At 43.3% G+C, this 27,978-nt stretch overlaps 1 protein-coding gene across 2 annotated transcripts; it reads left to right on the forward strand.

Moving 5' to 3' along the window:
• Positions 1-27,843, forward strand: NT5C3A (5'-nucleotidase, cytosolic IIIA). 2 transcript variants are annotated; one of them, XM_078596634.1, is made up of 9 exons: positions 1-213; positions 14,814-14,912; positions 16,878-16,947; positions 19,902-19,948; positions 22,055-22,140; positions 22,519-22,608; positions 23,856-24,018; positions 25,100-25,300; positions 26,202-27,843. In XM_078596634.1, the coding sequence occupies exons 1-9, from the start codon at positions 88-90 to the stop codon at positions 26,301-26,303; spliced, it is 984 nt and encodes a 327-aa protein (XP_078452760.1). In that variant the 5' UTR covers positions 1-87; the 3' UTR covers positions 26,304-27,843. The 2 variants fall into 2 exon arrangements, with proteins under 2 accessions (XP_078452760.1, XP_078452754.1); XM_078596628.1 differs by lacking the exon at positions 1-213 and adding an exon at positions 12,983-13,203.
• The last annotated feature ends 135 nt before the right edge of the window (positions 27,844-27,978 follow it).

Here is a 27,978-nt window from a genome sequence, read left to right on the forward strand (position 1 = left end):
ACCGATTAATCGACTCCAGCTACCCGCCGAACTCGTTGCAACGCGGGGTTCGACTCCCGGACCGCCGCCGCCGCCTGCCCGTCGCTCATGAACCGCACCACGGCCGCCGTGGGCGCTGGGGCCGCGCTGCTGCTGGTGCTTGGGGCCGCGGCGTTAGCGCAGCTGCACCTGGGCTCCAGGCGGCGGAGCCGGCGCGGCCGCATCATAGACATGGTGGGCGACGGGGAAGGCGCGGTGCTGTTGTTCCCTTCTTTCCTCCGCGTCTCGAAGAGCGTCCACACGCGTCTCTGGGTGACCTTGTGTCTCTGGGGTACTTGCGTACATGGCTCTCCTTGCGTCCCTGGGTGTCCTTGTGTCTCTATGGCCACGTGTTCCTGTGTCCTTGTGTCTCTGGCCACGTGTTCCTGTGTCCTTGTGTCTTTATGGCCACGTGTTCCTATGGCCACGTGTTCCTGTGTCCTTGTGTCTCTATGGCCACGTGTTCCTGTGTCCTTGTGTCTCTATGGCCACGTGTTCCTGTGTCCTTGTGTCTCTATGGCCACGTGTTGCCTGTGTCATTGTGTCTCTGGCCACGTGTTCCTGTGTCCTTGTGCCCCTATGGCCACGTGTGCCTGTGTCCCAGTGTCTTCCTGCCTCGTGTGTCCGTCTTTGTGACTACGTGTGTGTGTGTGTGCGCACGCGCGAGTCTCTGTACGTATGTGTATTATTTGGGTTCATTAATCGTGATATTTTTTTTACTGCGAATATAAGTACGTTGGCAAGACACCGAGCTGTAAGGGATGGTGGACGGTGATCGAGACCAACGTGGCAGTGGCAAACGCGACCGAGAGCGATGAAATCTCATTAGCAAGGTTGACTGCGTAGGGTGTGGAAACAGTTCAACATACCCACATCAAGCTCGTGTGCATTTTCCAGCTGGAAAGTTGCATGACACAAGTGAGAGAGATTTGACGACTGACTTAAAACTTTCGTGACTGCAGGAATTCATATTCTTGGTTTTTTCGGTAAAGGCACAAATAGAAAACAAAAACATAAAAAAAAGTATTTAAAACAATACAGGAAAAAACCCACAAAAAAATCAAATAGTACAATTGAATTATTTTTTTATAAATACAAATACATTAAAAAAAATAATAAATGCAAAAACCCACGACGTTTCAATCGCAACACAAGTGGTCTTCATCAGGCGGAGAGAAAAGAGGGGGTAAGCCTCCAAATGTAGTTGCTTTTAAGGGTTCCAAAGTGAGTGGGCGGGGGAAAGAGCTGTGCGAGCAACACGAGTTGCGGAAGCAGCGCGCTAATGCAGGAGCAAAACAAAGGGGGGGGGGTGTGGAAGGGAGCAGAGACGGGGGAGAGAGAGGAGGTGGGCAGAGATAGGGGGGGAGGGGGGGTAGAGATGGAGGGGGGACTGCACCTCGCTACACCCATCCACACTGCTAACGGTAGAGGTTGGCAAGAAAACAAATCAAGTAATGACCCAAAGTGGTTGATGACATCTTTCCAATGATTATTGAGTTTAAAACGTCGTCTCGGTTGAAATTGTGTCTGTATATATGAATGGCTTCATGAACAAATCTTTGTTGATAGCCAGTCGGCTTGTCAAGTACCATCGTCTTAGAGAAATCTATTTCATGTGAGCCAGCCGCATTAAAGTAATGATCAGCCACGGCAGAAGTATTGGTCCTGCCGTGTTTCAGATCTGCCTTATGTTCACGAACATGGTCCGAGACATGTTTGGTTTCCCCAATGTAACTGCTGCTGCAGATACAGCTTAGTTTGTAGATGCCGGGATATTGCATGTCAGGAATCTTGTCCTTCACAGATGGGATCAGGTCACGAATTTTGTGCACTGTGTTCAATCGGACCTGGATCTTGTGTTTGTTCAAGATTTTGGAAATCTTTTTGGTTCATCTGATTTAGTCGCTCACATTTCTGAAGAGATGCCGCGACCCTAAGGTAATACCGACTTCATTCACACTAACCTCTGCTGCTGTCACATCTTCCAATGCCAACCGAATTTTGTTTAGAGCAAGCTTTTCCCTGATCTCTGAGAGAATTGGACTGCTCCGCACTGAACTCGATCATGTAGACAAGACACTCTTGAAATCACACTTAACATTGACAGAAAAAAATGTCGACATCTGATTGGGAACATGTAGATAACATGACCGCTTCATCAGCTGCCACGATGTCAGCTAAATGTAAAGATAATCTGATTTACAAATTCAACCTCCGATCCACACATTCAAAAGTTAGACCTTGACAAGGTTGTTATCAATCTGAGTAATAGCCCAATCTCCGATGGTCTGAAGTAGGTTTTGGCTAAAGGATTGAACCTCGCAGTCGCCCCCAAGCACATACCAGTGGATGACATTATTGCTCAGGTCGATGTAGCCCTTAAGGGTTTTTACACATCGCTGCAGACGTGACAAGATCTGAAATCGCTGCAACCCTCAAGCGCTAAGATACCAGTCAGAAACATCAGTAAGGAGGAGTGCTTTGAGTTATTCCAATTAAAAAAGAGGGAATATATCGTCATCCTCTCATCCGACAAGGGAAATGCCACGGGTCATCATGGACAAAAACGTGTACAATAACAAAATTCAGGACCTACTTAATTATGGTAGCTATACAAAAATTTTACTGGTAGGAACCTCCTGGTTACACCAGCCTACAGGGGATTATTGTGTCCGTCGCGCAGGGAGGGGCTGGGTGGGGAAGGTGGGGCTGGGTAGGGAGGGGCTGGGTGGGGAGGGGCTGGTCACCCCGTGGTGCCCTTATAAAACTCAACGTTTAACCTACTGACGCCGGCTTGTGCCCGCCCTCACAGTCGGGCATATTTGCAGAATACACCACGCCGCCATTGACCGAGCAACCCAACGTTCCTACCAGCTTCCTCCACAGGAATGTGTAAATAGATCCCACCAACTGCCTCGTTACAAAAATTAACAGTATCATCACTGATTCAGCTTCATTAATTGGAACAGACCAAACGGTTTTCCTTAAAACCTTCTGCTAGACCACCCAGACGATATGGCTTACCAAAAATCCATAAATAAGGTACACCCCTTCGTCCCATTGTCTCCACCAATGGCTCGCCCACCTACAAACTGGCCCGATATCTATCTGAGACCTTGCAGCCATTCCCTGGTAAGACCACCTCTTCTGTTCTTAACTCGGCTCACCTGGCTGGTATCGTCATTTAAAGACATCTCACTGTCCCTAGGTGGGTGATTTGCTCGTTATTTTCGATGTAGTTTCTCTGTTCACAAAAGTTCCTGTGCCCGATACCATTGCAATAATTGAAGATTAGGTCCAACAAGGACTGAATGCTGATGTTCCAGCCCTGGTGAGACACTGCCTCACCAATACATACTTCACTTGGAATGGAACATTCTACAAACAAACTGAAGGCACACCAATGGGTTCTCCCTTATCTCTGGTTGTGGCCAACATTTTCATGGAAAAATTTGAGATGGACGCCATCCAGGCATCCACTATACGCCTGTCCTTGTGGAAGAGGTATGTGGATGACACGTTTGTCATCTGGCCACATGGCCGACCGGCTCTGGAACAATTCCTCAACCACATCAATTCCATACACCAAGTCATCCAGTTCACCATGGAGATAGAAAAGGATGGCATGCTACCTTTCTTGGATGTCCAAATCAAAAAGAGACCAGATGGCTCAATGGGACACTGTCTACAGGAAAGCAACTCGTACATATGCCTACCTAAAACCTGACTCCCACCACCATCCATCCCAGAATAATTACCATAGAGCTCAATGTATCTCCGACCATGAACACCTGACCAGTGAACTCAAACGCGTCACCAGGCTCTCAAGGCGAATGGATATTCTGACTACATAATCCGCAAAGCCATCACGCCAACCGTGAGGAAGGAGCCATCTGAAGACCCAATAAAAACCATCACCTTACCTTACATAGGGATAACCATAAAGATTTCCAAAATCTTGAACACACACAAGGTCCAGGTCCGATTCAACACAGTGCACAAAAATTCGTGGCCCGATCCCATCTGTGAAGGACAAGATTCCTGACATGCAATATCCCGGCATCTACAAACTGAGCTGTATCTGCGGCAGCAGTTACATTGGGGAAACCAAACAACATGTCTCGGACCGTGTTCGTGAACATAAGGCAGATTTGAAACACGACAGGACCAATACTTCTGCCGTGGCTGATCATTACTTTAATGCGGCTGGCTCAAGAAATTGATTTCTCTAAAACGATGGTACTTTGCAAGCCAACTGGCTATCAACAAAGATTTGTTCACGAAGCCATCCATATATACAGACACAATATCAACCGAGACGACGGTTTTAAACTCGGCAATCATTGGAAAGATGTCATCAACCACTTGGTCATGACTTGATTTGTGTTTTCTTGCTAACCTCTACTGTCAGCAGTGTGAATGGGTTTATTGAGGTGCAATGCCCCCCCTCATCTCTACCCCCCCTCCCCCCCATCTCTGCCCAACCCCTCTCCCCCTGTCCTCTGCCCCCTTCCTCCCCCGCTATTGTCTGCTCCTACATTAACGCTGGTTGCCCCGCCCATGCTGTTTGCGCTGCACAAGCTCACCTCTGCCCAACTCCCCTCTTTGTTTTGCTCCTGCATTAGCGCACTGCTTCCGCAGCTCGTGTTACTTGCACAACTCTTTCCCCCACCCACTCACTTTGGAACCCTTATAAGCAGCTACATTTGGAGGCTTTCCCCCTCTTTTCTCTCCGCCTGATGAAGACCGCTTGTTTTGCGATCGAAATGTCGTGGGTTTTTTCTGCTTTTATTCTTTTCAATTTATTATAAAATTTTATTATAAAAAAATTGTAACATTTAATTATTACATTTTAAATATATATCTATTTTTTTTCTATTTACGTGATTTTACCGAAAGAACCAAGAATATGTGACTACTGCTTTTGGAGGAGTCTTCTATCAAACAGTAGATTGGTCTTGAAGGTTGCTGATGAATTGCGATTTTGATTCATAACGCGTTTCCATGCAACCTTGACAGACGCACAACACCTTGTGCTACAATTGAGTGCTCACCAAATACTATCAGTTTGTCTGCGGGCATGCTTCAAATGGGGCCGCCCCTGTGTTTCCATGGGTTTGAGGCATGCGTCTGTCTCTGTGGCCTCGTTTTTGTTTACTGTGCACGTGTTCTCTGCTATCTGTCCACGTACCCGAACGATGCCCGTAACCCCAAACCTGTTGTGGCTTTCTGACCCAACCCCTACTGGACATATGTGAAAAAGAGCTTAATAGCTGATCAGATTTCTCCAGAATAAATAAAGATTAGGATTCTGTTGTCCACGTGTCTTGAGCCCATGTGCCTGCAGAGTTTTTTAAGTCTCCGTGTCAGTGTTTCTGTGTGTGTCCCAGTTCGCGTCCTAATTGTGTCATATGTCTATCCTGTTTGGTCTGCATTCTGTGTCCATATGTCTGTACCATAGTCAGTTGGTAGCCTCGTACAGTATTATTTGTCAGACCATTATGTCTGGGGCTTTTTTGTGTATTTGCACATGTACATGTACACGCATCAATTTAATATCCATATACGTTGTGTTGCTCGGGTCTGTATCCAGTGTGTACCCATGTTTGTCTATCCATCTATATCTTAGTGTTGTAATTGCCCACATGTTTCGCTGGCTGTGCACCAGCACACAGACAATGCACCACACCCTGTCTGCGCTCGTTTTAGTAATTTCTAGTGTTTTTTCCTTATCTGTTTTTTTAGCTTTCTTGTAATTTATTTGTTCGCTTGTCACTGTTCCAAGTTTTAGTTTCGCTGCTATTTGTTTTCTTTTCTGTCCCCGTGCCTGTCTAACGACCTATATGTGTATGTCTGTCTATAGACTAGCACAGCTACATCTGCCAAACTGACATCTGTTACCCTGCCTGTCATTTTGTCTGACTGCCTGCCATGACAGGCATTTGATCAGGCAAGGCCAGGCATGCAAGTGTGAGCCATGTGGTGTTGGTTTGTGGGCTGGATAACGCCAAGACATAGCTGTTTGTCGAATAACATGAATGCTCTCACCCTCTCATTTTGCCTATGAAGCACAAGTATGCTGTCCAGCAGATTACGCTCTGCTTTCAGCCGTTTATTCACTAGTTTTTGGCAGTTGTGTTGTGAACATTTGGCCAAATGGGTGACAATCTAAAAGTGTCCAACCCTATTTCACTGTTACTGTCCCCCTGCTGAAATGACCCTGAGCTTGTGTACATTTCTACATTCCTGGAGGTGTCATGTGACAAACACAATTCTCATTGTCTGTGTGGCTGGGAAAGTGCTGCCCTCTACAATGTGAACCATAGGTTACTTGAAGATTTGTCAAAAGGTGTGTATCCACTTCCATGGGTTTGACCAGCCATCGAACAAAGACGGTCACTGCATCCCGCACTTTCAAATGCTCTTCTGCGGTCGTCTGGAGTGCTCTTCCGATATTAGGAAGCCACTGGAGCTATGCACTTTTAAATCTAAATTGAAAACTCATTTAGAACTGCTTTTTGGGTTGCGTTTGTCCTTCCCCGCACTTCTTATTAGCGCGGTTGGCTACGTATTGTGCAAAATAAGTTAATCATACATACATGGGATATTCTCTAACGTGAAGGGTTGCACTGCTTTGTGGGTGATCCAAATGTTGTCTTTGTCTCGCATGATGCCATTTTCCAACAAACACATTTTACAAGATTAAACATCTTGTGGGTATGAGCAGAGGCTTATCATTCCCCATGAAATAAACGGCCGTCCAAGTATAGTTCTCAGAATTCAATGGCTTTTACATAAATTGGTTTGTGCTTTAATCATTCACCTGAAAATGAACCTATGGTTTGTGGCCTTCTTCACCTTGGTTACAGAATATCCCTCGCTATTAGTGGCTACAAAGAGTCGGTACAACAGTACATAGTTAAAAACTGAAAAGGTTTTTGTGATCCGTAACTTTCAAAGTTCACTGATGCCTGAGCAACCTTGTACTTGAACAGATTATTTGATAATACTGCGTTGGCTTAATTGATAATAAGTAAACGATTTGATAGCTCATTGGGTGTACTTGCTGTTTCATTCGTATGTGTACTGACTCGCTTGTAATTTTGTGGGTCTATTACCTCCTTAGCAATGTACCAGTTTTAATTTTGGTTTAACATACTCTACTGACCACCATGTAGCTTTGCGCAAGTCATATAACAACTTGTTTGTGTACGTGTCACCCATTCAAGCGTTATCCTAGCTCATCTCTACTTATTTTCCAAGACCTGACGAGATCGGGTGCATTCCTGTTGATTTAGTCATAGGCGGTTTAAAATAACGTTGTGTAAAATCCCGTAATTCTGCCATGCTTACATCTCGGGGACTATAGATCTAATTTTGCTTAATGTGGAAAGTTGCAAATTGGTGATATTTGAATGTTCACCGTTAATAGTTTAGTAATGTATCCGTTTCTGATAATTATTTTTTTTTTTGTAGGGAGTTTGTTCTTGGCTACCATCAGAGATGATTGCCATCCTCCACATTCATTTGTGGGAAAAAAATGACTTGAATTAATGTAAATGCATCAATAATTCCGTTAAGTGTAATGTTGCTCGTTTTCCAGGTAAGGCTGTATGGGATATTTAAAATTGTTCATCTGCTTCCAGAAAATCATGTGCATCACCATTTATCTATGCCTTGATGTGCTTAAATTACAGCTGAATTCCCCTTGAAGTTGTTTCCTTTGATTATGAAGGTGGCATCCACCCTAGTTTCTCCATGTTCTTGGTATTCTTACATTTATGATTGCGTTGATATTTATTTCCTTAACTACACGGCTCTGCAAAAGGCAACGTCTTTTTGTAGGGTTTTAGCTTTGTCAGGTCGTTTAAATTGACACACTTTGAAAGGGACATCTGGTTACCATTTTTGTGTAATAATTGTTTGTATCTTTAATCAGAAGATCCATTGAGTTGCATGAAACACATTGCCTCTTCTTAGAGAGACCTGGGTGCAATTTATGTATTCATCAATCTAAATTGATTATTATACTCAACACACAGGGATCAAATCTGCCGTATGAAGTTTGCCCTTGACAATTAATGGAAACATTACTGTAGGGTGATAGAAAAAGAATAGGCATTACCTGGCAATAACCCAGGTGTTAAGATGTTCAAACACCAAATAGACACCTATTACAAAGCATGAAGTCTGTATAAATCACAAATGCTTGTGGTTAAACAAGCCAAATAAACATGCTCTGATAATTAATATATACATTGTTTTGAAACAGATTGGCCTGCACCAGCCTTTTTCGATTTAAAGCTTTCGTGACTGCAGGGATTCATCATCTTGGTTCTTTCAGTAAAGTCACGTAGAAGGGAAATAATAAAATAATAAAAATAAAACATGAAATAATTCTCACGACGTTTCGGCCACAACGCAAGCAACCGTCCTCAGGTGAAGAACAAGTCTGTCGGGAAGACAGCGTCTGAATGAAACACCCCAGGCTTGGAGCGTATATTTAAGCTGGGTTGGAGGGGGAAGAGTGCCCTGACAAAAGAATTTGCATATGAAGAGGAATTTAGCATATTTATGGAAAATGCAGATATGGGATTAGTACTACTTGTGAAATGCATAGGAGGTGGGCGGGGGGTTTCAAAGTCATATTATGCCCGTGCATTATGCAGGATTAGCAGCATCAAAGGGAGGGGATAGGGGTAGCATTAATGGTAATGCTTTAATGTTCTTCACCTGAGGACGGCTGCTTGCGTTGTGGCCGAAACGTCGTGAGAATTATTTTATTATGTTTTATTATTATTTTATTATTTCCCTTCTATGTGACTTTACCGAAAGAACCAAGATGATGCACCAGCCTTCTTTATGGCCTTGTCTCACGAGTGTTAGACCAGAGAATGGCAAAAGGCCAGCAGCAGAAAGGCAATGCAAATATCAAAGCATTTTAATAGCTCGAGTTGAGCAGTTATTACGTTAGGGCAGGGGTAGCCAACCTGTAACAGACCAAAAGCCACAGTACCCATGAGTTGTGCAAAGAGCCAAGTGTATATATATATCATACAACGTATCATACATCATGGGATCTCCTTTGCCAGGACCAAAATATAAGAATAGGTTTTTCTGATCGTGCATTGTCTTTGAGCTGTATGCCTTTTGGTGTCCTCTGGTCTAACACCGTTTGAGATGAGGCTCAAAAGAAAACTCTCTGGTGTGGACCAATCAGTTTCAAGGACAATGCATATATTATCAGAGTTTTTTGTTTGTGTAGTGAGTCCAACTGAGTCGCAGACGTTCTTCTTCAGAGGCAACACATTTATTACACAACACGTATATACAAAAGGGATAGCTGCCCCTTTACCAGATACAGCCTAGGGTGGTGACCACCCAGCTAACGACACTACCATACAGGAGTTATGGCTACGACGGACCGGACCCGTACTCGGGTCCTCGGCCACGTGTTGGTGTCTCTTCAGATGTAGAACGTGGATCTTCCAGCTTGCAGAACGTAGCGACTCCGGTCCCTCCCAGGGACCCACCTTGTATCCTCCCGGGTCGGGGCCAGCTCCGCCCTTGGCCCCGCCCACCTTTGCTCGATCCCTCTCGAGAGCTCTCCCCGGACACGTGATCACCCCTTAGCTCAGGGGTGGGAAAACTTTTTGACTCGCGGGCTACAATGGGTTCTAAAATTTAACAGAGGGGCCGGGCCAGGAACAGATGGATGGAGTGTTTGTGTGAACTAATATAAAGGACATGTAAAAATAATTACATGGAAGGATTTGGCCTTTAACAGGTAGCAAAGCATTTATTTGCAAGGCAATTTAACAAACATGTCGTAACGTGACTGATCAAACATCATGAAAACATCTGAGGCCTGCGCCCAAACCAATTACCTCACTTGAACTTCTTTATTATTTACATTAACAGGTTAGAGCAGCCACGCAGGCTGTGTGTCGGAGATTTGGCTCCAACCTCGCTGCAGCAACACATCATCAGTTTCAGTGGGAACAGTGTTGTTGATCTCCCATTTTTGCCAGTGCATCCAAGTCTGGAGTTATTTTGGTTGTGGAAATTCTCAGGATAGATCTGAGGTGCTGATCCGTTAACTTTGATCTGTGACGGGCTTTGTTGGCGTTCATGACGCTGAATGTCTGCTCACACACATAAGTCGAGCCAAACAAAGTCAGTATCTTCTGTGCAGTCCTCCGGAGGTTTGAAAACGTGGCTCTGTTAAGTGAAACATAAAAGTTATTCAGTTTAACAGAGTTGAACTTCTCCTTTAGGACGGAGTCAGACTGAAGATCTATCAGTTCCAACTGCAGCTCCTGTGGTGCGGTTTCAGGGTCTTGTGACAGGGGACAGGACACCAGCTGAAGTGACTGTTCAATGTTTTCAAAATCAGAGAATTCTCCGTGCAGGTCCTCAAGTGATTTGCTGTATTTTTTGCGTTTCGCGGTGCCTCTTCCTGCATGGCAAGTGTGGGGAAATGAGCGAAAGATTTGTTGACAATTTGTCCGGAGAACAAAGTGAGCTTGGATTTGAAGGCTTTCACATGTTTGTACATGTCGTGAACAGACTGATATTTCCCCTGCAGTTTCACATTCAGCTCATTCATGTGTGAAAATATGTCCACAGCAAACGCAAAGTCACTAAGCCAGTTCTTGTCGCTTAGCTCAGGGAATTCGTCAGATTTCCCCATCAACTCCAAAAATGCGATGATGTCCTCTTTCAGCTCCCACACTCGTAACACTTTCCCCAAACTTAACCAGCGGACACGAGAGTGGTACAGCAAGTCCTGATGATCCTCATCAGTTTCCTCCAGGAACGTAATAAACTGACGGTGCTGAAGTCCCCTTGCTCGTATAAAGTTCACACGTTTTACGACTGGATTCATGACATGATTAAGCTGCAATACAGACTTACACAGGGATTCCTGATGGATGATGCAGTGAAGGAAAATAAGGTCCTGGACAGGGTTTTCCTTTTTCACTTTATCCTGGATTCTTTTCAGCAGCCCAACATTTTTTCCAGTTAAATTTGGCGATCCATCCGTTGTGACATTGACAAGTTTACTCCAAGGTAGCTTCATTCTTTCGATGACAGCAGATACCTGGTTATACAAGTCCTCTCCCTGCGTTGTTCCTTTCAGGGACTCCATGGTAAAAAAACTCCTCTGTTATCGCAAAACTGTCGTCAATGCCTCGGATAAAAATGAGGAGCTGAGCAGTGTCTTTTACGTCTGTACTTTCATCCAGTGCTAGTGAATATAATTCAAAGGAATCAGACTTTTTGTTTAATTGACTGGCTATATTTTCATCAATCAGTTCCACACGGCGAGTCACAGTCCTGCGTGATAAACTGACTTTTTCAAATTTGCTTTTGATCTCCGGACACAAGATGTCTGCTGTCTGTACCATGCATTCTTTTACAAACTCGCCTTCGGAGAAAGGCTTGCTAGCCTTTGCTATTTCGAATGCCACCAAAAAACTTGCCTTGGTAGTTGACTCTTGAATCGCAGTTTGTCGGTGAAAAAAATGTTGCTGAATCTGCAAATTAGCCACCAACCTCTGAGCCGTAGCCGCCCGTTCTTGCGTTGACTGCTTGCTAGCGTAGTTAGCATGCTTCGTAGCAAAGTGACGGCTGATGTTGTACTCCTTGAAAACTGCGACATTTTCTCGGCATATCAGGCATACAGCCTTCGATTGGACTTCAGTGAAAAAGTATTTTGTTGTCCACTCCGTGTTAAACACTCGGCACTCATTGTCCACTTTTAGTTTCCTTGATCCTCTCATTTTACAGAAGGGCTCACAGGGCAAAGCGAAAAAGTAAAGGGAGCACCTTATCTAACTCAGCAATGTAAACAAACCCTGAAAATGGCGCTGACGGCCCACAATGCATTGCGAGATCATGTGCCCTTTAGAGCCCGAAACACCACACTCCCGGTCAAAGTGCGCCATCTATTTGGGGAAATGGGGGCATTACAGGAGGAAGGTAAAGTTTAATTTAATAATAATATTTGGACAAGTTCGGCGGGCCGGATTAAAAAGCCCAACGAGCCGTATACGGCCCACGGGCCGTTCTTTGCCCATGTCTGCCCTAGCTCCTCCACCTGGGGGCCTCTCTATGGACACTCCGGATCACGTGCCTACGGGGTCAACCAGAGTGCCATGGCCCGGGGCAACCCTGTCCCTTGGCTGACACTCTCTCGCTCCCTCCTGTGGGAGCCTGCACTTGCACGCCATGCGTGGTGCCCTTGCTATCCCAGCACTCACCAAGTCCCGCTAGGGCTGGTACTACACCCACTTACGGGGTGTATGTGATGACAGTCATCGTACACCGTGCTCTGCTAGAGCCGGCCTCACTGCAACACACACGATGCTGTCCACGATGTAAGTACATCGCACGCCATGGCCCTCCAGGGCCGGCACCACACAGTGACATCCCCAATGTCACTACATTTGCATTCTGACCACAAATATTGTGGTAAATAAAACGCAAAGTTGTTAATTGAGTTAATTGGCACTGTAATGGAGCCCACGACTCAGATTTGAAATGTGAGTTAAAATCGGCTTATTATCTGTGCATGTAATGTTTGTCCTTTTGACAACAGTAACACTCGCGATGGGAATCCAGAACATCCATAACTAGCTTGGGGCCACAAGTGGAAATGGTCCACCATTCCATTGCTTGTTTTGAGCAGAAACATACTTTCATGTTAAATGTAAAAGTTTTTTCATTAGAAGTAGCCAGCAGGCCCACACAAATGGGCAATCAGGCAAAGTACTTCACCAGGAGAAGGTACTGAGCATAGCTTTGTACGCTTCATTTAAGGCTTTTAAATTGCACGCCCCTCTGCTATACTGGCCAATGATGGTGCAGCTTTTTGCAGCGCCCTTCCAGCCACTAAACTTGCCCCACACTGGACGGCACCTGCCTCTGTTTTCTGGCTGCCGCACCAGTACGTCATCTACACGTCTGCCAGTCCCGCTAGGCACATGTATTGCTAAGAATAGCCGGGCCTGTGCGGGGACTTTGGGCGAGCAGTTCACTCTCGTTGCTGTGATGATGCCTCCCCGGGCGTGTACCTGGCTCGCTGTGCTGCTGTGTGTGCTGCTGCCGTGTCGATCGGGGAAACCGGACTGGAGCGGCCATCCTAGTCGTGACACGCCTTCGTGCGTTGCCGTGCTAAACGTACGCGTTGTGCGTGCGTGCCCTTGAATCGTGGGGAACGGCTGCCCTCGGGTGCAGCATAGCTGAACAACTAGTATGAGATCTTTGTTTTAGTGAGACGCAGTGGTTCGTGTTTTGCAACATGGATTGGATTCCCAGCCATGGACATCAGTGGCAAATAGTATATGCCTTTGTCCAGGGTATCCCTTAGGTTTATTTATCCTCAACTTACTAACGAGTGCAGTGTATAATCGGCAGTGGATGTGTTGCTGCTGGGCCCCAGCACCTCTATGTACCATGCCAGCATTATTAACTGCTCACTTATAGCCATTGCCTCCAATGTCTGTAAGGCTAAATGATAAATCTTTGCCAGGTGTCCGGGAAATTGACCTGGATTGTGCTAGACAAAGCTGAGCGATATTCACTGCCTCGTGGCTGGAACAAAATGTTTGTCATTAACCCTGCTATACTTTAATTATTTTTCTTGGTGATACAACGATGGTTGTAACTGACGTTCATAGCCATTGAAAGGGGGGAAGGGCACCACCCAAATTGTGTAACGGCATAACTGGCACAGCCCTGGGTGTGACGTGTAGCTACGGCTCTTAATAGCAGCGGTGGTGATGTATCCTCAGCCATGGTTTATATACCACCACTAACAAATTTTAGTTGAATATCAAAAAAACTTCTGATTGTTTACGGAGTAGAAATGTAAAGCCACTCATTGACTTAAAATTTGGGTGCTCAATCTTTTAAAGTTTGTTAATTCCATATTCACACAGTTTTGTTTCATTAATGGAATTTATTATACGTAGTCATTCATTTTATACCATTTCAATTATGTTCCTGGTTCCAATTAAACCATCAACAATGCTGTATCATGTTGTGCAGGGGTAGAATCTGCATGGATACAAGTTTGAATAATGATGCTTTGCTGAACAATGAATCCAGTGGTCTTTTTGAAGGATATTGAATGGGATGACTTTATGACCTTGTCAAGGTTTATTTTCAGGAGAGTCCTACTTTGTGTTGATTTCAATTGTATACGACTAAGCAACAATGTATTATTACCAACCTAATATACATGGAAAAGTAATGTTTCAATTTTATTGTAAATAATAAACAAATGTCTTGTCATCTCTTTTTTTCCTTTTTTTTACATCTGTAATTTTTTCATAACGCCTGCATTTCCCCTAGTCGTTTTAATTTTATATGCACCGTTCAACGATCATGCTCCACTGTAACTGTTCAATAACACCTAGTTCTTCAGATAATGTAATCGTTTGGTCACTGGTCAACATGCTTCCAATTTTAAGATTTGGCATGCATTTCAATGGCAAATACCATTAGGGGTGGCACTTGCCTCCTTTGATAGCCTTGAGCCAATGATGGGAAATTACACATTCCCATAAATGTAAGCAGTGTTGACTTTCCACAAAATGGTACTCTTTATACATTTTTTGGTGAATAATGAGACGAGTCAACTTGCCAATCGAGACTAGACCTTCCGAGTGAGTCCAGTACTTCAACTATAGTGCCATCTAGCTTGATTGGCTAAATATAGGGCATCAAGATGTATTAACTTGATTTTGGTACTGTCTGGCCCCCCCACCACACCCATGCATCCACAGATGCCTGAATTCCAGAAGCGGACGGTGCACATCCGTGATCCTGAGCGGGTGGAGGCCATAATGTGTGGCCTCATCGAGGGAGGAGCCTCAAAGCTGCAGGTCTGTGTGTCTATGTATGTATGTATATTGTACTTCTTTCACACCGTACATAGCCAACCATGCTAATCGGAGGTGTGGGAGGATAAACTATACACAAAAAACTGTTTGAAACAAATTACTTTTAAATCTAGATTTAAATCTAGATTTAAAAGTGCATCGCTCCAGTAGCTTCATAATATCGCAAAGTCTCCCCAGTCCCGCAGCACCCCACACAGTGCAGCACATCTCGCTTTCATCTCATTTGCACAGCACGTTCCCGGCTATGCTGGTTCCGCATCCTAGTTTCAGCTGTACACATGAACGTCCGAGCTGCCCCGCCACCGTTACCCCTTTAGCAAGTTGGGACCGTAGCCATTGCCCTTGCCACACTTTGTAAAAGTGGCAGTGGCGAATGCCTGAGATGCAGCACTCTGGAGGCAAAAGTTTGTTAGATTGTGCAAATTTGTGAAATACGAGTGTAATAACTCTCGGACAACTTCTTGTCTTTGTTATTTATTTATTAAGGCACGTCGCGCGGATAACGTGGTCTCGTATCCTACAATACTTGGGCTAGAATAACATACAGATACATGGGCTAGGACAGGGGTCGGCAACCAAAATAACAAGAAGAGCCATTTCTTTCCAATTCGGTACAAAATTCAGTATTTCAAGAGCCGCAATGCATCTGAGTACATACTGTACATACGTACATATCGTCAAGAAGCAGCCCGTAAAGAGCCGCATGCGGCTCCGGAGCCGTAGGTTGCCGACCCCTGGGCTAGGACAACACCCAAGTAGCGACGACGCGAAGACAGCGATAACGCAGAGACAGCGATGGCCCAACGTCAACAACGGCGTGGAGACAGTCCATCCCGATCCCACGGCAGCCCCGAGCTCTCTTGCCCGCCGCCTTATATTTCCCTGGCGTGGCCTCGCTCCGCCCCCGGCCACGCCCCTTTTCTCGAATTGTCTCGGCCAATCCCGAACTTTCCCGATGGTTCCCTCCTGTAATTATCCCTCGTGACCACTTGGCCACGCACTGCCCCTACCCCCACACTGTCTCCACACACGCACTGTCTCGTGCTCTCCGCACTGTCCCTACACTAGCATCAGCTCAGCTGCAAGGTGGCTGGGAGTTGGCAGGACAGCAAGTGAGTTTGTGAACCTGTAAGTGAGTTTGTGAACCTGTCTGTGATTACCTTTGCATTTTATTAGTTTGTATGCATGAGGTTTCGGTTACTCCGGTTTCCTTCGACTTGCAAAACGTTCTTAAAGCCAGGTGGACTGACTCCAGAAACGGTTTAAGGTGATGGTGACCATCCGTGTCGCTTATCCCACATCAACACGGTTGTGTTGAAGATAAATTATGCAATGTGCATCTTACATACCGTGTAACAACATGTTTTGTTTACTAAAATGACATAGCAGGATCACGGTTAAGGTGATGGCCCTGTTTCAGAGTGGAAAGATAGGGTAGCCAAAAGTGTTTGACTACTGTGATTGCAGAAAGCATTTTACAATATGGATTCAAAACGTTTGGCATTTGAAGGTTGTTTGAACTTTGCAATCACTGATTTAACAAAGACTCTTCTGTCAGTAATTGTTTGGTAGTAAACCAAAGCATAACAATTTTAAAACATAATTACATGTAAATTGATTTTAATGAAGTCAATTTGTCTAATATGAACTTGACAAGGCACGAGGTGATGCCCATTGGGAGTACAACAGATGAAATGCTATTGCAATGAAGTAGATAAGCTCTCATTTAACCTCGAAGTCCTTGAGGTAACACATCTAACAGGGTTGCATATTCCGGTCCGAGAAAAAAACTACTTTCTTTTTGTTCACTTGCACACAGTAGCTTAATGTACGCAATGCACTTACGCTTGACAGTGCTGAAGATGTTTAAAATTTTACAGTGATGGCATTTAATGTTTTTTTGGTGTTTCTTCAAATGAGGTTTCATTTATTTTCTTCTGTCTGCAGATTGTCACAGATTTTGACATGACTTTGACGAGATTTTCGGACAATGGGACACGCTGCCCGACCTGTTACAGTGAGTATATTTGTACTTTAGGTCACCCGTTGTTTCATGGGCTCTCGCCTAGTTGTAAATTCAGTTGAATAATGGGTTTATTTCTTCTGATGGATGAGACCAACTTACGGAATGGCAGACGAAGGTGAGAACACACTCGAGAGGTGACTGTCACGGAGATGGAGCTATGAGATCGGTTCTTGTGTAGGATTTGGATGGATTGTGGCATTGCAGGACCATGAGCGGTGGCAACAGCGTGGGTAGACGTACATCCAACTGTGGATAGACTGTCTGAGATTTTTTTAATCTGACTGACTTATCAATTACAACTAGGCACGTGTACACTCTTATAGTCTTTTCAGTGTTTAGTGCCTTGTTTGGTGCGGTTGTGGCGTCTTCGGTGGAATTGGCTGTGGTGACCTTTTTATTTTAGAAGCAACATGATTTGGAATCAAACTATTGAGCAATAGTGTGGAAGGTGATTTTATTTGCATGCTTGTGTAAGTGTACTTGCCAAAAATCGATTTAATGAAATCATCCCCAGTCTTGTCTCCCTCGCTTCTGGTCTCACTGCTTCCCTTGATTCCTCAGCCCATCCTTTGCAAGAAATCTTATTTGTCCTCATGAATATTTCATTTTTATTCAAATAAATGGAATTCACATGAAAGGACCTTTTCTCATCAAGGTCTTGGCTGTGCTTTTTATCATGCAGTATAAATGCATATTGGACCAATGCCTTTAATCCAGAAAATCCGGGGGTAGGGTCAATGCATTACATGGCAATGGGATTCATGTGCCATAAGACACCATCTGCAGAGTAGTGAGGGTTTCTATTATGAGCTATGGCAGCAAGTATATTGTTACCATAGCTTCAAATATTTAACTGATGTGCAAGAAAACATTCTTAGTAGCTTGTAACAATTTTTTTTCATGAATTGTATTGTGAGATTTTTCTAAGGCAACACAAATAACATTAGATCAGTTTAACACTTAGGCTTTCGCGACTAATATCATCCATAGAGGTTTTTTTTTGGGTTGGATCGCGTAAATATATAAATGTGTCGTTAATATCCGCCACCACCGGACACGGTGAACTAATAAGGGTTGTCACGTAAACATAACATGCCAATTCGTCACTAGTACAGCACACCGGTGTGCTGGAGAGCCAAGCCCCAACATTTATAATCCGAGTAGGACCTTTCGGCAGTAATTACAACCAGCTTCATCAGGCGACAGCCAGATTTGTGGAGAAGTCCACCTGTTTCGTTCCTTATATAGAGGCAAAGATGTGGTGACCACGCTTCTTCGCTCTTGCACAAAGTGGTGGGGGGGATTAATGAGCCAATGTACATTATGCATGTGCATTATGCAAGCCCTCTGATCCTGTCCTTCCTGTCTATTATGTGTATAAAAATAGTCGTACCAACGGTAATCCCTATTGAAGTATGGTGCCCTATATAGGCACGCATTTAAACAATGTATTATTTGACAATTCGCTTCCACGCAGCACTAAGGCAGGAGCTATCCGAACGGTTAAAATTCTTTTTATTTATTTCAATTTCCATAGATTCTCTAATTAGTCTTGGCTAGTAGTAGCTAGTTTTTGCACAGTACTTCAACATCATCAAAATCAATTGAGTGTCCTTGTTGGCACGCGTGTTCTGCTACTGCTGACAGTTGTATTTGGGATCATTGAATATTTCTCTGATGTTCTTTTAGTCTCGAATCTATCGAAATTTTGTCTCGAATCTCTAAATTTTTGTCTCGACTAAATAATACACACTGGACAGGAAGGACAAGATCAAAGGGTTTGCATAATGCACATGCATAATGTACGTTGGCTCATTAATCCCCCCCCCACTTTGTGCAAGAGTGCAGAAGTGTGGTCACCACATCTACGCCTGTATATAAGGAACGAAACAGGTGGACTTCTCCACAAACCTGGCTGTCGCCTGATGAAGCTGGTTGTAATTACTGCCGAAAGGTCCTACTCGGATTATAAATGTTGGGGCTTGGCTCTCCAACACACCGGTGTGCTGTACTAGTGACAAATTGGCACGTTTTGTTTACGTGTTAACCCTTACTAGTTGACTGTCCGGTAGTGGCGGGTTTTGACGACACATTTACGCGATCTAACCCCAAAAAAAACTCTTATGGAACATATTAAATGTCGTAAATCCTCTAGGGATAATAAAATGCGCACCACTGTAGCAAGTTAACTTGTCATTCTCGGGATAAACTTATTAACTTATTAACCATACAAAAAAGATTTAACTACACATATTTGGAGCATTCCTGGCAGCGATTTTAGCCGCACCACCCCTACATAATAATAGGCTCAGTCAATCATTCTACACAACAAAGACTCATTTCCTGACAGCGATTTAAGCCGCACCACCTCTACATAATAATAGGCTCAGTCAACCATTCTACACAACAAAGACTCATTTCCTGACAGCAAATTCAGCCACATCATCTCTACATAACAAAAAGGCTCAGTCCCTTTTACACGCACCTTTACATCATTCGCACCTAGTTTACACAACAAAGGCTCAATCCTAACAGCGTGCTTCAGCCGCACCGAACCTCAAAAAAATAATATTCAGGGCCTACCTTGGCTCCTCCCACCCTAAACCGGTATATATACAAATACTGTGTTCTTGGAATTTCTCTCACTTGATACAGCTATCGTGCTGTGACAGTTCCACCTGAAGACGGAAGCTTGTGTTGCCTCCGAAACGTCGTGATTTTTATTTTATTTTTATTTCACTTTTATTAATTTAAATTTTTTACCTACGTGACTTTACCGAAAAAACCTAAGAATATTGCCCTTGCCATACGGAGATTAGAGCTACTCAGTGTCTTGAGCATGGAAACACGACCACTTGTTCGCTATTTGTATTTTTTGGTGTTTTAGGTCATGAAGTTTATTGTTTTGGCATTTCTATTTGAGAGGATATTTTTTTTATTTGCAGACATCATTGAAAGCTGCAAGTCCGTTACAGAAGAGGGAATAAAGCAGGTAAGGGTTCCAGTACAGTGTTTAATTATGTGCATCTCTCTGATATTCCTGTGAGTCTGGATAGTGCTTGATGGGCAACTACTGTACATAAAACAAGTGTTTTGTAAGCTGCATAGGGCAGTACAGCAAAATAATTTTCTGTACTATGCTCCCAACATCTGTTCACTGCCTTTACCAAACCAAATTGACCAGTTTAACACGTAAGCTTTCACGACCAAAATTATCCATAATAAATGTATTTTTTGGGTTAGAGTGTATAAATATATTTGACCAGTGAGGTCAAATTTAACCTCCGTGACCTGCTGTGTGAGGAAGCCCTTAATTGACATAGGATGTATTTGATGTCAATGAGACCAGTTTTTATTAAAATACACAAACACAAGACTCCTTAGGCAGCTATTGCTGACCCATAACAATGGTTAGCTGTAGATCTGAGGGCAACTGAATAGCTTTTCATGCACAGAAAACAGCACTGTCCTATATACTCTTGGAAATGTTGGATACTTTGTAAACTTGTGCTTAACTAACGAATAGGCAGGATGTCACGCGAGGCCTGCTAAGGTCTGGTGTTAAACAGAGAAGACTGGAGAATGCGCTGCCTCTTGCAGAATTAAGAACCATCTGCAAAGCGCTTGCCGTGCCAACCAGTTGAGAAACACGTTATCAAGTATTGCGCACGAGTAGCAGTCCCTCCAGAAAAACGCGATTATGCGATCGCAAGATTCCACGCAAAATCAGCCAAAGTCCGCATATTTATGCGGGGGCGCGTTTTTTTAAATACGCCGCACTTTCGCCGCATAAATTGCAGATTTACGCGCGCAAAATATGCGAGCTTGCATGATTTCATAATCCCCGCATTTTCGTTGCAAAAAGTCACATATATCTTAGCAGAAAGTTGAAAATTGTTGCGTTTACTTCACACAAGCGCAGCCATTTCCCCTGTTGCCATGGGAACGTCATGAAGTGACGTCACTCATTACGCGACATCATTGAAAAGCTGCAAACCCCGCGATGCCAATGAAACCATGATGAAGAGTTTATGCAACTTTACAGTTGTAAGATTGCACTTTTTTGTTAGTAGTATGTAAATTTACATTACTGTAAGACTGTACTGTTACTGTATTGCTTACGTTACTGTGCACTGAAAACACTTATTTTAACAGAAGGTGTCTGTTTTGTATAGCTACCTCTGTAAAACAGGAAGCACACATTTTATTTTTTAATATTTTATTTATTCATTTTTACAGAAGTTGTAGCATATTCATTTTGTAAAGCTACAGAACTTGTTCGACTCAATGTTTTGTAAGTTTGAGCCATCTGTTTGTTAAGGTCTGAAATAAAACAAGATGAGAACTTAAATATTCCCAGCACTTTCTGTGATGTAGTATGCTTGCTTATCATAGGAAGTAATAAGAAATGACTCTTTACATTAAAGTAGTAGCCTAGTGAATAGGGTGTTGGGGGAATCACTTTTTTTTCTCTTTTTCATCAAACCGCAGTTTTTGCAAGTTCCCGCAATTTTTGCAAGTTCCCACAATTTTTGCAAGTTCCCGCAATTTAATCGCATCAAATTGCATAAATATCCCGCATATTCCATCGCATTTTTTAAGAAAACGTGCCGCATAATCAACGATTTTTGCCCGCAACAATCACCAAAAAACTCCGCGTTTTTCTGGAGGGACTGGAGTAGAAAATATGTTTGGGCTGCATAGTATTATGGAAAAAACTCGCAATACCATGTAAGTCGAACAGAAGGTGCTTGTACATGAAAGCCCATGGGTTCTTCCATCAACTTGACTGAATTTTTTAAGTCTTGCAAGTTCTTCAAGTTTTGAATTTTGTTCTGTTAAACATCAGTAGGTCATGAGTTCAAATCACATTTATCTGTCAACAAGGCTCATCAGAATAGCAGAAGTAACACAATGCACATCACTTTATTGGAATTCAACAGTAGTTGACCCATCAAGAGACTGATGCCTGCCATTGGATTGTGATATTTCCACCACTAGCTTAGTATGACTGCTGTAAGTGTATGCAGGGCCAATCTCTCTTGGCAGTGGTGGCCACGCAACCTTCCCCACAGGACCTGCTTGTGTTATTTTACAGCTGCATGCCTTGAAAGACAAGTACTACGCCATTGAAATCGACCCAAAGCTGAGCAACGAAGAGAAGCTTCCCTACATGGTCGAGTGGTGAGTTCTGCTGTGTTCAACTGTGGTCACGGCACTCGGATTGAATACGTGGCAGTTTTATATATCCAATAAATTATCGTGGAGTCTCCAGACTCTTTCAGGAGGGTCCTGCATGAAGATCATTGGCCAATTCCGTAAAAAAATTAAGTTTTGCATGTAGGAACAAACAGAATGACCCAGAGAAAACCCATACATAGCAGCCAATGTTAAAGCCTGTAGCATCATTTTGCCAAAATGTTATTTTTAATAGGACATCGAAAGATGATGCTTAATCAACTGAGAGATTAACAATTTGCTGTTGAGCCCATCTTTGTATTGACTCGGTGTTGAAGCCGTGTGTTCACCTCGTATTGTATGCACGACATCTCTCCTATGCAGGTGGACCAAGGCACACAACCTGCTGGTGCAGCAGGGCCTCCACAAGGATGAGCTGGAGCATGCCGTGAGAGACTCTGACGTCATGCTCAGGTCTTCAATATTGTCACATTCATCATCATCATTAACATGGGTCTCGAACACAAATCACTTTCATGTTCATCATTACTACATGTAATTCTGTGCCAAAATAAAAATTAAATTATGTTTATGAAAAGTAAAACATCATTTGTGCAAAAAAAATTGTCTTGCATTCGGTTTTACACTTAATTTTGGTATATTACATGTCCTACAATGAGCATTTCTCTAACAGGATGTGTGAAGGTGCTGCCCTCTAGTGTAAATTTGAGGTCCCTTGAGATTGTTGTAACTCGCTGACCCGCCCATACTGGACATCTGTGAAAAAGAGCTGCTTCGCTCATCGCTTTCCTCCAGTCCTAAATAAGGATTATGATTTCACAAGTACAGCAAAAGCTCGTCCTGTTACTTTGCCATCTGGAATGCTCAATCTGTTATAGACGGCAATACAAATCTTCCTTCACGTATCCGGAATAATTGTGTAATAATTCATAATCCGTTGTGAATGCTCAACTTCATTCAGTACTGGATATATTAGCTAGTCAGGTGACACTAAGGTAAGTGCAACTACATTTTTATTGCAAAGTTTGTGAGTTCAAATCCCGACTTAAAGCTTTCGTGACTGCAGGAATACATATTCTTGGGTCTTTCGGTAAAGTCACGTAGATAGGTTCTGTTATTTTCTTTGAACCTATCTACGTGACTTTACCGAAAGACCCAAGAATTAGTTCAAATCCCATTCGGTCAATAAAATTTGGACAGACAACAGTGGTTGTCTAAAGAAGAGATTGCTATATTCTTGGTTCTTTCGGTAAAGTCACGTAGAAGGGAAGTAATAAAATAATAAAAATAAAACATAATAAAATAATTCTCACGACGTTTCGGCCACAACGCAAGCAGCCGTCCTCAGGTGAAACCAGGTCTGTCGAGGCGACAGCGTCTGACAGACCTGGTTTCACCTGAGGACGGCTGCTTGCGTTGTGGCCGAAACGTCGTGATAATAATTTTATTGTTTTATTTGTATTATTTTATTACTTCCCTTCTACGTGACTTTACCGAAAGAACCAAGAAGATGAATCCCTGCAGTCACGAAAGCTTTAAATCGAAAGAGATTGCTATTTCCACCACTGGCTCAGGGCCACGAATGGAGATGAGCACACTCATTTGAGCTTTGGGGAAACACCGAGCATTGTGAGGAAGCACGGTGACCCATAGGAACGTTACACTCTTGGCTACTTCGTTCCCTGGTCTACTACGTGCAGGGAAGGCTATGTGTGGTTCTTCAACCGCCTGAACGAGCGGCACGTGCCCGTGTTCATCTTCTCGGCGGGTGTGGGTGACGTGCTCGAAGAGGTCATTCGCCAGGCGGATGTGTTCCACCCCAACGTTCATGTCGTCTCCAACTACATGGATTTTGACGACGGCGTAAGTTGCCTGCCGCTCCTCTTCCCAACCCGCACGATCATCCGTCTCCCTACAGACAACTCCCCCGGCTGGGCCCTTTATCAGGCCAGAAGTATGCTATTTCAGGCCACAACTTGTTTCCATGGACATACAAATATGAAAGCTACTTGGGATTGGGCTGCTTACAGTTTTAACCAGCAGTTGCATCACATTCTTTATTTTAAGTTTAAGAATTAAAAGCCAGGTTGAAAAGATAAGATTGTAGAAATTTCCAAAAGACATTCCATTTTTCCCAGCTTAATTGCCATATATTTCAACCTGCCCCATCTGTCACGCTCAACACTCCAAAACTCCAATCCAAGCCCTTTTGTGGCCTTGCGTTCAAACCGAGGAGGGAAGCACCTTTGCTGGGTGAGAACGAACCTAGGTGAGGTCAGGTGGGGTGGGTTGAAGTCGGCAATCAATGTTTACAAATAATAACTTTTTGTAAAATGTAATGTATGGCTAGGCTCGTTTAGGTTATGCTAATAAAATAATTTTCTTATTGAGGAGTTGTTCGCGTAAGGTGAAAATACTACGAGTGAAAATATTAAATCGTGTTGTAATTTATGATAATAGTTTATTTAGCAACTGGTAGGATGACGTATTGCTGCAATGTTCATTCATTCTATTTTGCTTGCTTAAACACATGCCACACAATGTGAATGTAGGCATAGAAGATTTTTTTTTTACTAAGTACGGATGGCACTGGTAGAGCATTGGACTAATTGTAAGTGGTTGTGGTTGACTGACTCGTCGTCCACCTTTGCTCAATAAAATAAGTACAGCTCTATCATGGGACCTCCCTTGCCAGTATCAAATAATAAGAATAAGTTTTACCATTTCTGGCAATGAAACAGGTGTTAAGATGTTCAAACACCAAACTGAAACTTTTTGCAAGGAATCATGTCTGCATGATCTGGTTAATGCAGACATGATTCCTTTCCAGAAAGGGTAAAACCTATTCTTATAAGTACAGCTTTGTTGGAATGTAAAGGCAGTCATCCCACACAGAGACTGGTCCCCTGTATCTATGTGAGGTCTGTGTGCCCGTGGACGGCAGGGTGTGCTGAAGGGATTCAAGGGAGAGCTGATCCACATCTATAACAAGCGAGAGGGCGCACTGCGCAATGCCGATTACTTCAAGCAACTGCGCAACTACAGCAACGTTCTGCTGCTCGGAGACTCGCTGGGAGACCTGCACATGGCAGATGGAGTGCCCAGGCTTGACAACATGCTCAAGATTGGCTTCCTCAACGACAAGGTGGCCCCACCGAAACTGCTCTCCCTGCGTTTGCCTTACTTAGTTGGACATTTTTACATTTCAGCTCGTGCAAACTACAGTTCCCCGCAGAATTCCACAAGTGCACCTTCTCGATTTTCGTTATGAGTGCTCGGTGCAATCAAAATGTCGTATTCAAATCCTGCTCAGAATCAACTCGGCCTGTATCCTCCAGTCACTTTGTGAAAGAGGTAACATTCGAAATGTTGTTTGATAACTGACCTGCAATGCCCGATCTATAAATATGAAGGAGACATTACAGCGATACACTCTGTTGCTCCTGACGCGGTTGTCTGGGCTTAACTTGAATGTGAAATTGTAGTTATCGCTCTGCATCTACATCAGCTATACGAAAGAAGAAGACTGGCCTCTGCCTTGGGAATATTGAATTACCAGTTACACCAAAGTGAGAAGAACCTATTGCTTGTTTGAGCAAAGTAACTTTAAAAAATTCAGGATTAACACAACACTGGTTTATGGATGGCTGACACCGTCACACTTCACCATAACCTCCTTTCCTTTGCTTGATCCAACAAATGTTGATAACTGAACTAAGATTTTTCTTCAGGTTATCCCCTTTGCCACCTTCCTTAGGATGCCCACTGCAGTGCCTTTCTGTGATACTTTTATTATTTTTAGCATTTTATTTATCCACAAAATCCTCCCTAAATCTTACTTTTTCTAAATATAGTTCTCCGTTGGGATATTTGGCAAATTCCTTGTTAAATATTTTGCATACAGGAGGGGGGGAAACAGTACATGGACAAAAGCAAAGCATATGAGGGGCTGGTAAATCCACAGATAAGTTGACAAACTAATCGCTGAAGTGGATGTTTTTGTTTAACCTGTTTCCCATTGTGTGCCATGCTTCGTGTGCGAGCAGGTGGAGGAGAGACTGGAGCAGTACATGGAAATGTACGACATTGTCTTGGTGCGAGATGAGACGTTGGAGCTGGCCAATGCCATCCTGCAGAAGATTCTGTAGCCCAAACACCATGGTCTATCAGTTACAGCAAAAAAAAAGTCACTCCACCAGCCCCACCCAATCCCCATCAACCACAGCAGCTCTGATCTTTGCTCTTCCCCATCCTTAACCGTTAACTGAATGGCTTCATACTGCATGAGTGGATCTGTTTATGGTGTAATCTTGCAAAACCAATGTGCTAAAACCACTACGTTTGAATCTCCATCTCGCTTGGCACATGTGCCTGAAAATGTCTGTGGAGAACGTGTTCGCCATTCTTTCATTCGAATCTTTCAAATTGGAAAGATCATCGTCCACTTTGAGAGTAAATCGTAAAATTGGTAATTTATTTTTGATCGATAAAGCAGTCACTTAACATACATTTTTATTGCAAAAATATGGCTTTTAATTTGGAAATGGCTATTAAAATTGACATCCCTACCTATGCAAGAAGCATATTCCAATGAAAGTAACAAACAATATATTTGGAACAATAAGAGTTGAAGTAGATTGATACAGGGGGTTCTCATGCAGTAGTTTTGCAAAGTAAATGTACACAGAGGGAAAAATTGCTATTTTTACAGAAGCGTTTTTTGCAGAATTAAACCATGTTGTGGATACTGTTTTCTTATTTAATTTAAGAATATTTGTGAAACGGTAATTGGGCATTTGTGTGTGGTGTGAGGGGAAACTGCATGTTTGGCTGTGGGTCCTGTAAGGCAACATCACACAAACTTTAACATATGGCTGCCATGGCTCACTGCTTGTGGCCACGTGTGCTATTGATCTCCTGCTTTCGACAGAGATCGGTGGCGCACGACATCTGGTGCTATGTGTTGCAAACACCAAACTGAACCCCGCTTAGTGTGAGGATTAATTTTGAGGATAGAATTGCACGTAGGGTGAGGATTACTGCTTTTAAAGGTGACAATAGCCCTGGTACTGAATTAGGATTGTTCATTGCAAGTGTAGTGTTATGGATAGAATTACGTTTAGAATGCATGTTTAGGTTGATGTTAGGGTTAGTTGTACGATTGTTAGGATAGTGTTAAAGTTAAGGTTAGCGTTCAAGCTAGTGTTATGGTTAGTATTAGTACAACACCATGACCAATGTATTTAATGAGTGCTTCGTGGAAATGATTGGTGATAAATGGAATGCCAAATGTAAGGTTTTGAATCTTGCTTGGATGCAGCACCCCACCAAGCCTGTCCACCATCCTCACCATTTATTTAACTCCCAAGTCAAATGCTTTCCTCTGCTTTTAAGTGTTGTGTGGAGCACTGCGTTTAAGGCAGCATTCTGTTAACTAAGCACAAAGTTAAGTTGGCAAATTGACCAAACACCGTGCATGGTTAGCCTTGTGCAACTTTGGGTTTAGTACGCAAAGCAATTTGTTGCCATCTGTCGTCGGTGCACTCCTGAAATGTGCCACAAAGTGCAAAGCACATTTCACTTGTAGCAGTATTGAAGGAAATGTATTTTATCCAGTGCCAGGTGCCTCTGGAATTGCATTAAGATTCATTTGCTTTATTTTTATTGGAATAAATATCTTGGTGCGTTCATGTGTGCTCTGATGCTGCTTTTAATCACATACCAACCAGTTGTGAATGTGTGCTGGAATGTTTTTTTTAAAGTTTTTTAGGGTTAGACTGCATAGCAAACCCAAAAAACACCTTTGATGGATATTGGTTGCGA

This window comes from Lampetra planeri, chromosome 1, assembly GCF_965212315.1.
Source record: "Lampetra planeri chromosome 1, kcLamPlan1.2.h2, whole genome shotgun sequence".
NCBI lineage: Eukaryota > Metazoa > Chordata > Hyperoartia > Petromyzontiformes > Petromyzontidae > Lampetra > Lampetra planeri.

Coding starts and splice junctions, on each gene's coding strand:
- NT5C3A (XM_078596628.1), top strand. CDS start 13,075: ATGATGCCTCCCCGGGCGTGTACCTGGCTCGCTGTGCTGCTGTGTGTG. Junction 14,913..16,877: donor GAGGAGCCTCAAAGCTGCAG/GTCTGTGTGTCT, acceptor TTCTGTCTGCAG/ATTGTCACAGATTTTGACAT. Junction 19,949..22,054: donor CAGAAGAGGGAATAAAGCAG/GTAAGGGTTCCA, acceptor GTTATTTTACAG/CTGCATGCCTTGAAAGACAA.